Consider the following 12,704-nt stretch of genomic DNA (forward strand, 5'->3'; position numbering starts at 1 on the left):
CAAAATGATTATGTTTGATTTAGGCACTGGCAAGCCTTTGATACATTACAGCTGCTGTAATTTGCACATTTCACCACCAGGAGGTTCAGTGGCTCCTCAACTCTAAAACTGTGCATGCAGCCTCTCCTCAGAAAGACATCAATGACACTGTAAACCTCCTAATGTTAACATACAGGGTTGACTGCAAAGTTTATAATGTGTAGAGTACAGTGAAAAAAGCACAACCAGTCAATATCTGTTTAGTGAAGTGACAACCCAGCTCTGATGCTCAGTTTATGGCAAAAAGCTATAAAGACCAATTAATATTTAAATTGCAAATGCATGTCATGTGAATTGAGTGTTTCAGGGCCTTTGATGGTCCAGAGTGAAAGACTCTGTGCCCTACACAGTATTTGAACATGATTATCATCCCAACCCAGGCATGATTAACATCCTTAAAAATCACAGAGCTGAAATTATTCACATCTCTGTGATTAAAATGATTGAATCAAATCCAAGATGTAAGCTATGTGATGATGAAATTATGATTTCATTTGGGTTTAATAATTATAACAGGATCCATTTTTACATACTAAACATCATACAGATATCTTAATCCAGCAATTTCATTAATTGATTTGTGGGTGATTACTTTTACACTGGCTCAAACATGGAACAATATTGTTGGCAATAAAGAAGAGGATAGACTGGTAAGAGATGTGCAGTGAAACTCTTTCTGTCTTCAGTAGAAATGTATATGACTTCTGTTCATATAATCCAGCCGTCATTTGTTAATGCAGGATTTTAAAGCTCGAGAGTCATGGACATATTTGTGACTAATAGTCAAGTCAAGTCGGGTCAAATTTTATTTGTATAGCCCAATATCATGAATCACAGATTTGCCTCAGGTGGCTTTACACTCTGTAAATGTGTAATCTATCCTTAGAGCCTTGATTCGGAAAAGGAAAAACTCCCTAAACAATAATAGGCAAAAAAAACAAGCTATCTTGGTTTAACAATCTCTCTTAAAATGTGTAAATGGTCCCATTTGATCAACAATATTTGAGTCTATATATCTTGTATAGTTTTTAAGATATCCTACTGATGAACAGCCAAACACATGAGATGATTCGGTCCATATTTCCTCTAGTCTAGCACCTTTGATACTAATATTTATTAGATTATATTCATTTTAATGTCAAGTTGCTCTGATATTTGTCTCGGACCACAAAGTGAACAGTTTTTTAAATGAAAAATAATTGGAGCACACAACAGATCAACAGCTATATGTGCTTTATTACTCATTCATACTATACAGCATTAATTAATATTATTGCTTGTTTGAGTTTTGAGAAAATGAACACTTGTGAACTTCTGCACACGTTATGGATTATATGTGTATTATACTGAATACATTATTCAATGAGTGGCCTATGCTTGAACACACATATAGGAATATTAAAATTCCCAGATAAACAATAAAAGCTTGCAACCAATTTTTTTCCTCACTTTTTCTTCATGCTATGAAAAGTTATAGCCTGAAGTTATGTTTTTTTTTCTTTTTCTTTCAATGGCCTACAAGGCATCGGCCATTATGCAGCCTGGAGACGAGCCCTCAGCCTCCCACCGGGGCTGGGTAACATTGATATCATCGGACACAGGGGTGTGGTGGTGGAGCAGGCTCAAATTATCCGGGCAAACAGCATTATTTTGGACTCAACGTGCAACCAAACGGGGGGAAACTACCGTGAGCCCAACAACTACTGTCCGTGAGCCCCGCTGCTGCTACCCGGAAATATTACAAGGGCCGGAAAGGACCAATGTTAAGGGAGCACACGTCACTCACTTTTACCCAAAAATATTATCACCCGACCATCCAAATTTTCTCGGCCGTCGAGTTTTTTTTGAAGGAAAGCTCCCTGCCACACAAACGGTGCAAACCCAATAGCAAGAGGGCGGCGCTGTTGTCCGTCTGTGTTGATTTGTGGGGGGAACCGAGTCCGCTTTTACCCAGCTCAGCATCAGTGAAAATGGCTCTGACTATCGACTGGAAAACAGCACGCAGAAATGGACGCGGACGATAGCTAGCTAGGCGGTAAGAAGAAGAAGAAGAAGAAGGCGTGACAGGCCTCATCCATCTGCAACTGGATGCGTAGGTAAACATTTTCCTCAATATACGCAGATGTATAAAGGCGGCGTTAGCATCTTATCATTGAATGTTGTGTAGTTAGGGAGGGATGGCTAATGTTAGCAGCAGTGTGGTTATAGGTTGGGTTTTTTTTAGATGGCGTGCGGGCACCAAATGGCTAAACACGCCGAGCACCAGTGTGTGAAATAGGATGCTAAGGAGAACCGTGAAGTTTTGCATGCAAGCGCGTCCAATGTTTTCCTTTTTTTTTGACGCCAAATGTTGGCCAATACTATTACATGCTGCCTCCTCAAGTGCATCCGTTGTTAAGTTGCGCCTGTAACGCACTGCTAATGTTTACAATTGTGCAGCGACTGTGATGCTGCTGATGTTATAATTTTAGCATTTTCTACCCCCCCTTCTTTTTCCCCTTTCTTCTTCTTCACAGGATTTTGCGGGGTTTACATTAAAAAATGAGAGGCGGTCAAATATGCGATAAATTGTCTTCCTCATCTGCTAGGGGATCTTACTCCCCTGTGTGCTCATCGGATCGATCAGAGGAAACGGTAAGAAAACAAGAGGTGAGCAATAACGAGATTCAAAGTGAGTGACTCTAGTGTAGACACATTACCTTGAGCCTTTTGCACAAGTACAATACTGAGAAATGTTAAAGTGAATTATAACTTCTGCTTTCTAAGAATTGTGCAGTGTTTTTTTTCCCACACTGGGCAAAGATGTTTATTTTTTGCAATGTATTCTGGTTTCCTGTTCCTCTTTTCATCAAATAGAGAAATTATTTCAATTTCAATTGTTTTCACCTGTTTCTTTGTTGGTTGTTGATTACATTTAATTCCATTAATTTGGCATAATGCAGTGTAAGTACCCCAAAATCCAATTCAATATCTAACCAGATGCCATAGATATAAACAAAACTGGATGAAGTATTACTAATATTTAATATGAACAATATAGATATTTTCCACTATGTAGACTGATTTTCAGGGTAAGAATAACAACCGTGACTGTTTTAATGTACCTAATAGCTGCATGCCATTGCACCAATTTATAATAATCAAATAAAAACAGTGATAAAAAAGTTAATGGTGCAATTTGGGTCTATTCTTGGTTTGGAAAATGTGCTCAACAAAGTTTTAAAAGCGCATTGGATGAAAATAATTATCATTTTTTTGCAGGACAGTCCGACCTGCATTTGAAAACATTGTGTAATGATCTTTGATGTACATGTCAACAAAAATGAATAGTGAACATGCTGAAAAAGAAAACCTGGATAAGGGACTGACTGCCCCAATGATTTCTACCAATTTATGCATCAGATTTATTCAGAAAGACACCATGAAAGTGTCTTATAGCAAGGTATGCAGAAATATGACTTTAAAAGGCTCCTCAAGAAAGAATAATATCATCAACTCAGACAAATTCTCACTTACATTGTCTGATATTTAATAAATATTTATCATCAGTCTGGGTCTTTGTAGTTTCTTTCATCATGATGATGGATTGCATCCAAAATGTTGGAATAACTGAAGAACAGGTTACAGGAAGCTCTGTTCTCTAGTACACACCCTGGGGGCTCCTACTATGAGGAGTGGAAGTAACAAAACCAACTGACAAAAATGGAGGTAATGAAAATGCATGTGAATTGAAAAATGGAATGATAAATTATCAAGTGATTTGATTTAAACAGTCATGATATAATGAAAACAGTCATGTTTAATAATTTTTCTTGTTTTAATTTGATCATTCGCAATCAGAATTGCTATTTATAATTTAAGGAAAGTGGCCTCAAAGGTAGGAGTAACAATGGATTGTCTGTTGATTTGATAAACTTGATTGACAGCAAAGTTATTTGTATTTATATTTGAATAAAAGTGGAAATAAGTGTAATAATCCTGATTTTGTTTTAATTATACTTCTAATTTTAGGATATTAAAGTGTTAAAATAAGTTTTTCTTCTATAAACTACTTTGCAAAGGAGGGTTCTTGAAACCCAGTCTCCCATACTATGGAAACAAATAATTAAAAAAATATTGCATATGCAAACAATAAAAGGTGGTATTTTGAATGATAAACACAACCCAGTTGATTTTCAGAGCAACACAGGTACAAATAAAATCTCAATCACGTCTATCATATCAATTGACAATTTATAACCCTGTTTTTTAATTCACACACATTTTCATCACTTCCATTTCTTCCAGCTATTTTTTGTTACTTGAGGCCACTTTCCGTAATTGATAAATGGCAAATTTGTATTATGAATGATAAATGTAAGACAGGAAACATGGCTCTCTTTCAGTTAAATCGGCTTCGTATTAATCAAATCACTTGATTGTTTTTTTTCATTTAACATCCAACATCCATTTTTAGCCCTTTATTTTTCAATTCACATGCATTTTCATCACCTCCATTTTTTAATCTGTATTTTTTGTTACTTCCACCCATCATATAACACTGTACAATTGTAAGACCCTAAAAACAGTGATAAGCATGTCTTCAAAGAATAACAGCCACACTGGAATAGGACCTGTCCTACCTGGTTGAAACATAGATATCCGTATAAGGACTCTTTAATCAATTTTAATGACTGCGAGCAAGGTGGAAGATGCAGTGTTTAGTCTTTACTTATGTCAAGTTAGATTTTCTGTTAACACAAAATGTAGACTGGAAAAACTGCTAACTTCCTTGTGTTAGTAATTGAAAGTAATATTTTTCAGAATAGCAGGAAAACCACCAGTGTTAGTTCAAGTAAAATTCAAATATGCAGTTAAATACACAAAACCTGCATTTTACCAAAAGGCATCAGCTGTTTGATGTGTTTTTTTGTTCAGCACTGTCACATCTCTCTGTATTCTGTGGTTCTGCTAGAGATAGCTGCATGTACTGTATTTATGCTGTAAATCTAAAATGAGAGGATAAAATACAGTGTGACATATATTACATGATTGCTGCAGCAAAAAAGGTTAAGAGGTGGTGGGCCAGTGTATAATACAGTAATAAATTGGGTCTAAAGTAGGTCTGTTAAATAAGCAACCTCTGCCTCATTAAACCGGTAACTTACACCTTTGTAGCAGAGGCCTGCTATGAACATCTGGATGCAAAGACTTGAAAAATGTAGAAAATAACTTTTGTACTTGATTTAAATCCATATTAACCTTCATGGTAAATATGAATTTAGTGAAAATAAGCATTCATTCACCGATTCTGGTTGTGCTGCAATCCAGCAGAACCACCTCATGGTAAGTTGTTATAAAATATTAAAATGTACCACATTATTATTATTATTATTATTATTATTATTAACCTGATGAGGTGGCTAAAAAATAGAAATGTCTTGAACAGGGTATCTTGTATTGTTTATGAAACAATACAAGGTACCCCTTGTAAAACTCACACAAACCTAGTGACATAATGCTTAACTAAGCATCATGTCATCGGTGGCTGACTCTAGTGAACATAAGTTTGTTTGAAATTAATCAGAATAACATGTTAATGATTGTTCCACCGTAAGTGGACCATGGAGATAAACTCCTATCTTGTAATGTAACAGTATGGACTTCATGTATATACAGATTTGCCTGAATGGATGTGACACCTTCTTATAGGGTCAGATGTTGCTTTTTAGGAAAGGACAGTAAGTGAAATTTGTTCAAAAGTATTTTCCTGTGCCCCTCTATGACCTTTCTGTCCTTTTGACCTTTGTTTTTTCAGCTATAGGAACTTCTTGGCTGAATGCAGATGAGGAATCTTGCTTAGATGAAGGAAAATGTCAATGCAGTAACTCTCAAAGGAAACAAGAAGATTGTCATTTGAACTGCTTCTCAAAAATTATTAAGCATTTTTGAAATTAGTTGGAACTCATCTGTTAAAAAGACATCTTTACCCTTTGATCTTAAAGTCATCTCCTCAGCTACCCCACTGCTTTTGGAAGTAAAGTGTGGGCAGTGGATGATCAAGAGGGAGTAACAACAGCTGAACTGTACAGTCCGGAGAGACAAACTTTAGAGTCAAGCTGACAGTCAAGTAATTCTGGAAGAAATAGTAGCATAACATCACCCTTAGGGTAAAGTTTGTCTTTCACCAGTCAGTGGTGGGATCATTGTTGCCGCTCCTAGCATTGGAGGTTTGGCTCTGCACCCCCATGTGCCAGTGAGTGGGAAATGTTCCAGTTTGGAAAATACAATTTGGACATTATAGAGATGTTAAGTGGGCACCAGGCCCACCAGTTCAAAGGCCTTGGTTTAGATCGACAACTACAGCATCAACAGCAAGTGCAACTTCACCAGCATCAACTCCAGCAGCAGCAGCAGCAGCAGGCTGAATCTTCTGGAGCTCTTCTGTCTGGACTTGGCTTGGGCCCCCTGCAGGGGTCTAGAGGTAACGCCTTTTCTGATTCTGCCTCCATTTTTGCCAAGATGAGTGCCCCTCCTCCCCCACCTTTACAACAACAGCCTTCCTCATCTCAGAGCTCTCGTTCAAAGTCAAGCAAGATGAGCAGCAGCAGCTCAAGCCATTCTTCAGGCTACCCACAGTTCCTGCGCTCTTTCCACCCGTCTGAGGCAGCACTAGCACAGGAGCAGTTACATCCAGGTGTAGGCCGCTTTGAGCACTTTGCCGGGGGAAGTAGCAGTAGTGGGAGTGCTGGGGGATTAGGAGGATTAGTAACATCAGCACCTCCACCCCCTCCTCCTCTGCATCCCGGCCTCTCTGTCCCCCAAGCATCACCTGGCCCCCCCTCTTCCTCTCCCTCCCCTTCAACCTCTGTGGCCACCTCTAACAACCCTTCTAGCAGCAGTGCAGTCAGCTCATTGGGACACCAGTTGGTTGGGGCCCAGTCTGATGCACGGAGCCTTCACCAACAATTTAGTTGCATGTTAGCTGCTAATCAGTATTTCCTTTCTGGGGTGCCTGCTAACGCTAGTTTAGAGCAATTTCTTGTTCAACAGGGAACCCATAACCACTTAGGGATTGGTTTAAGTCAGACAGGTGGGGAGCCTAGTACTAGTCTTGCTCCGCCTCCTGCTTTGCATTCTTCTCACTCACATGGCCACTCCACTCCCCAGTCACAGCAGGGCCCACAGCAGCCTCCCCAGCAGCAACAGCTTCCACCTCACACCCTGTCTCATCCTCACCCTCATTCTCATCCTCACCACCCGCTCCACCCAGGCTCCCAGCATTCATCGCTGGGCGGCTTTGACTTACAGGGCATCCCTGTACTCTCATCAAATCAGATAGCTTCTCTGATGCAGCAGGAAGCAGGTTTACCCCTCCCCTTGCCACTTCATTTATCCTTGTCAAAGGATGATGGCAAAGGGGAAAGCAGCGGAGGTGGAAGTAGTACTGGCAGTAGCAGTAGCAGTAGGAGAAAGAAAGCTATGGCTGGCTATTTGCCACAGAGAAAATCTGATAGCGCTAGTAATGGTGGCGGCAGCAGTCATGGCCACAACAGCCACGGTAATCCTAGTGCTAGTAGTAATAGTGGAGGGCTTAGCCACGGTCAGCCCCCAGCTTTAATTGGGAGTGGGGTTGGTATGTCAAATATGGGTGGAGATCCATCATCCCTCCTTGCCTCATCATCTTCATCCTCATCAGTAGTTTCTTCCTCCTCCTCTGCTCCCTCTTCCACTGCTGCCTCAGTACTGGTTACTAATGATTCTCACCTTTCTAAATCTGATAACCAGAGCTCAATGCAACCCAACCCCACAGAGTCTGATACAGAGCACATTTATAGCTGTGGAGAGTGTGCCAAAAGCTTCCCTCACCTTTCAAGCCTTCGCAGGCATATGCGCATGCATGAGCCAACTGCAGCTGGTACTAGCAAAGCTGCCGCTACTGGCCCAAATCCTGTACACATTAAAAATCAGCCTGACCCAAGCCTTCCCCATTCGACCCAAGAAACTCCCCAACCCTCAACCAATTCTTGTCCTAGCCCAGACAAAATATTTCATTGTCCTGAGTGTGGCAAAGGCTTTAAGAAAAAAGGGCACCTCCTGCAACATGGTGTATTACACTCTTCAGCCCGCCCATATGGCTGCTCCACCTGCTCTCGGGCTTTTAATCGTAGAGAGTCACTGACACGCCATGAGAAGATACATGAGGAAAAGCCATTCAGATGTCCTGCCTGTGGTCGTGCCTTCCGTGAGAGCACCTCTCTACTCAACCATGCTGCCTCAGGCACCTGCGGCAAGCCAGGTAGGGGACCCAAACAACGGGGCAGCAAGACAGGAAATGATGGTGAGGACAGAGTCGGGGGAGGGGGTGGAGGAGGTAATGGAGGAGGGGGAACTTATCAAAGCAATAGAGGGGTAATTTATGGGAAAACTGAGGAAGAAGATGGTGTAATCATTGTGGGGGAAGGAGAACCAAAATCAGGTTTAGGATGTGATGGTCTGTTTCAGTCTGGAAGGGAAGGGAATTCAAATGACAGGGACAGAACAGATGGTAAATACCCCACTGACTACTCTCGGAATCGTTACACAGGCTACCATGATGATCACCGTTCTCAAGGTAACCCATCTCCATGCTACTCTGGTGCCTCCCCCTGTGGAAGTGGGATGGCGGGCCCAGCTCTGAGAAAGGCACCCTTGGCCCCAACACTGCATCCACACTCACAGAGCCACAACCAGCACCACCATCCGCAGCAACAGCCCCACCTGCCCCTATCTTCTCTACTGGATGACTCAGAGGATGATGTCACTAGCTCTGTCAATAATGCAATCTCTGCTATAACAGCAGCTAGCAACAGTGGAAATAGAGGGGATGATAGGGGAGACATCATAGGAGGTCTACTAGGTGGTCTTGGTTTAGGTCCTCTGGGCTCACCTTCATCAACATCTGGCTTGGATAAGAATTTCAGAGGTGGTGGAAATCAGGAGGCAATGAGCAGCAACCAACAGAATCCTGCTGCCAAGCCAAAACGTCCCCGCAAACCTAGAGCAAAGAAAGATCCAGCAGCTGGAGGACAGCCCCCCAAACGTAGGCAGTACACACCGAGAATGGGGCCCAGCGGTCTTCCACGCACTCACCTCTGCAGTGTCTGTGGTAAGGGATTTGCACGTCGCGAGACCCTACGCAGGCATGACCGTATCCATACTGGAGAAAAGCCTCATCCCTGCACTGTTTGTGGGAAATATTTCAGAGAGGCTTTTCACCTCAGCAAGCATCAAACAGTTCACTCTGGGGCAAAGAATTACAAATGCAGCATCTGTGGGAAGGAGTTTGGTTACTCCCAGAGCCTCAGGAGGCACAGTAAACTCCACCAGAAAGGGGAGCTGGAAGAGGTGCCCACAACACCAGCTGCAGAGAACCTCAACAGCTTTAACCCAAACCCTCAATGTAGCGTGGCCCAAGACAGGAGCCAGAACCAAGCACCAAGCACCTCCTCCTATTACTCCTACCCTCAAGATGTCAAGCCTCAAGACACCAACCCTCAGCCACAACCCCCACCCCAGCCACATCCCCAAGCCCCACCTCCACCTCGACTTTACACCTGTGCTATATGTTGGAAGTCGTTCCGCCATCACTTCCATCTGACTGCCCATCACCAGACGGTACATGAAGGTGGGGGTGAAAAGCTCTTCTGCTGTGAGGTATGTGGGAAGGCATTTGCTTACTCCAATAGCCTTACCCGACATAGGATATCACAGCATGGGATAACCCGTGCTGAGCCGTCTAACCCTCAAGAAGGCAGCAGTGGGCCTGGAGACAACAGAGGTGGAAATGATGTTAATCAGTCCACGTCAGAGAGCGAGGCTGCCACCAATGCCCTGCTACAGATGGCTCCTTCCTCAGAAGGCCATGGAGGGCAGAGTCTCAGCGTTGTCACTCATAGCCAACAGCAGCCACCCCCACAACCACCACCAGCTGGTTATTCTCCTCTCTTTTATGATGCTGCAGCAGCCCAAACTTCAGCAGCTAATGCCCCATCTTACTCTCAGCCTCTGCCTCCAAACTCTACAATCATTCCCCCACAGCACCCGCACTCCCCAGCCGGGGTGAAAGGAGAGCACATATATCCAGCCGGATCCCGTAGCCGCACGCTTCACACCACAGCCCCGTTCCAGCCCCTTACGGAACTGCCGTCCACTGAACATCATCATCTGCATCATCATCATCATCTCTCCCACCATCATCCTCATCATCAGTCAGGTACCCAGCCCCACCAACACCTTGACTGCAACATCCAGTTATCACACGATGACATGAGACGACACAAGAAGAAAAAAAAAAAGTCCGAGAGGAGAGATCGGAGGGAAAATAAATGGGAATCCCAAGATTTAGTCAGATTTGATGGAATCAAAAGGAAGAGAAAGATAAATTGTACAATAAGAGGGCAGTTGAATAAAAAACAAGGCTCTCTTCGCTTGACAATTAGGCGGGGAGGAGGATCAGGTGGTGGTGGGTATAAGCTTGTCAACACTGGGGGTATGAAAGTCCCGATCCTGCCATCTCTAAAAGTCCCTGTGAAACGTTTTGGCTGTCCTATATGCCCCAATTCTGTGTTTTCCCGCAAAGCGGGACTGTTAGTCCACATGGCAGTAAAACACCCACAAAAAGCCTTGACCACCCCGGAGCGACTGAGGTGCAGTGTATGTGGGAAGCAGTCTCACAGGCCTTTGGCAGCCTTCATCCATCGGGCCTCCCATCGTGCCAGAGGGACTTTCTCCTGCCAACGCTGCTCTGCTCGCTTCTGGAATGCTACACTTCTCCACAGGCACAAGGTGTCCTGCCGCCGCAGGGCTAAAGGACTGCAGCGAGGAGATGCTAACAGGCTGAAGCTTTCAAAGAGACCAGGAGAGAAAGAGACCAGAGAGGGTCAGGAGGAGATGCCATTCCTACAGGGACCATGCAGATACTGAGCATCCTGGTATCTCAATAGAGTGGCATACAAGAGGGATATTTCTGTTTTAAAATGGGATGGTGAGAAAAAAGGGACTTGAAAAGGCATCTGTTGCCTTTAGGAGAATTTGCCTGGTGTCTATGTTGACATCTACTCTGCTGACTATTAGAATGAGTGTGTTAACAACTACTGTAGAGCATCCTATAAAATATCACCAGAAATTCTTTCAGATTATACTGGAAGGTGTTTCAAAGACGTGACTGTTTCAATAGGATCACTAACCCCTTAAGTGCATTGACACTATGCTTGGCTGACACTGTGCAGTTACTAGACAAGTTTAGGTGAAATGACCTGCTAATGTATCTCTCCTCCTCATATCCTAACTAGAATCCCTGCTACACCTCTTGCTGTATGATAAACGTCTCTGCTGTGTATTTTGTCTTGTTGTTGTTCACTTAGAGGCTCTGAGGATTTTTTTAAATGTAAAGTGCATTTATTAGGAGTAGGGACATGGGGACAAAGACATTTGTTGATAGTTTGTCAGTGCATGTTTGTTCTCTGGTCAAGTTTTTTGCTGAGGTGATATCACTCCTACAGTATGTGATGGTTTATTCAGTATATCCCCAGAAGTTTGTAGTGTAAACTTGATTTGAAAGTTGCTCTATATTCCCTAGTGATTTAATCACATATAGATAAAACGTCAAAGTTGCTGGTAATTAGTACAAGGATCCCTCTCCTGCCAAAATGAAGAAACTTACAAAAAGCCTTGCTTGTTATGTTCACTTTACTTCATTTATTTGAGATATTCCTAGCTTTTATACCAAGAGATTGAAAACAGATTAAACAAGTGGACTGTAACACATGTTTATCTCATGTTATTTGTATGCTCTTTTTAGCAGTGATTATTTCTACAGTACTTCACAGTGTGTTAAAGTCAAGGACCTATCATAATAGAGGCAAATGTAATATTCCATGTATTTATGTGTGTAACCCAATCAGTCTTCATGCCAATCTTATATTTAACTCCTTCTACCTTTTTTCTTTTTGCTGAGTTGCAATCATATTCTTACTGTCAAGCCTTCTTCTGAAGAAAAATAAGTTTTAATTACATCATGTCACTTTATTCACATGAAATGTTCATACCCCTGTCAAGCCTTTTGTTTTCTTCTGAAGAAAAAAATGATAGTTTTAGTAGATTTCTATCACATTATTTACTGAAAAGTCAGTAGTTGATTATATTTCAGCAATGAATAAACCTTAAGTGTAATCATTTGTTTTCCCTTTCATTTCTCATTCAAAGTTACAAACTGCAATATCCAGAAGATGGTACAAACTGCTAGTTATTAAACATAAGTAAGCTGTAACTGTTACCAAAGTCAGTATTAAGGTTATACAATTATATTTAGCTTCATGTTCTATGTGAATTTGATATCACTGTGTGGATTAAATGGATTTTAAGGATGTAGTCGATATGCCAATAAATTTCATTAAAATTCTTAGGGCTGCCCAAGTTGTTGGTCAGATTACTCTAGGTTAATTAACTGTTTTCAGTCCTTAATATTTATACTATATATTCAGTATACTTGAAATAAATGGCTCTGTAAAACGGCTCAGTCCTATTTCAGCTCCACAAGATGGCAGTAAACAACTCATTTATACTGTACTCATGCCCTGGTGTGGAGGAGTGTGACAGTCACATGGATTTTACACTGATAGGGGGTGGACTGGTGTGCCTGAGTG

At 42.0% G+C, this 12,704-nt stretch overlaps 2 protein-coding genes across 6 annotated transcripts in view; both read left to right on the top strand.

The window, feature by feature from the left end:
- Window positions 1–12,704, top strand: part of foxj2 (forkhead box J2) — a 321,604-nt gene that overhangs the window by 4,664 nt on the left and 304,236 nt on the right. The window lies entirely within an intron of this gene.
- Window positions 1,600–12,465, top strand: si:dkeyp-69b9.6 (uncharacterized). 5 transcript variants are annotated; one of them, XM_062421745.1, is made up of 4 exons: window positions 1,600–2,135; window positions 2,556–2,673; window positions 5,837–8,317; window positions 8,606–12,465. In XM_062421745.1, exons 3-4 carry the CDS (start codon window positions 6,286–6,288, stop codon window positions 10,981–10,983), a joined length of 4,410 nt encoding a protein of 1,469 aa, XP_062277729.1. In that variant the 5' UTR covers window positions 1,600–2,135; window positions 2,556–2,673; window positions 5,837–6,285; the 3' UTR covers window positions 10,984–12,465. The 5 variants fall into 5 exon arrangements, with proteins under 5 accessions (XP_062277729.1, XP_062277725.1, XP_062277727.1 ...); XM_062421741.1 differs by having other exon boundaries at window positions 5,837–12,465; XM_062421743.1 differs by having other exon boundaries at window positions 1,600–2,131; window positions 5,837–12,465.

This window comes from Scomber scombrus, chromosome 7 (genome assembly GCF_963691925.1).
Source record: "Scomber scombrus chromosome 7, fScoSco1.1, whole genome shotgun sequence".
Classification (NCBI taxonomy): domain Eukaryota; kingdom Metazoa; phylum Chordata; class Actinopteri; order Scombriformes; family Scombridae; genus Scomber; species Scomber scombrus.

Bases quoted from the DNA above. Each gene is read 5' to 3' on its own strand.
- si:dkeyp-69b9.6 (XM_062421742.1), top strand. From the start codon at position 6,286: ATGTTCCAGTTTGGAAAATACAATTTGGACATTATAGAGATGTTAAGT.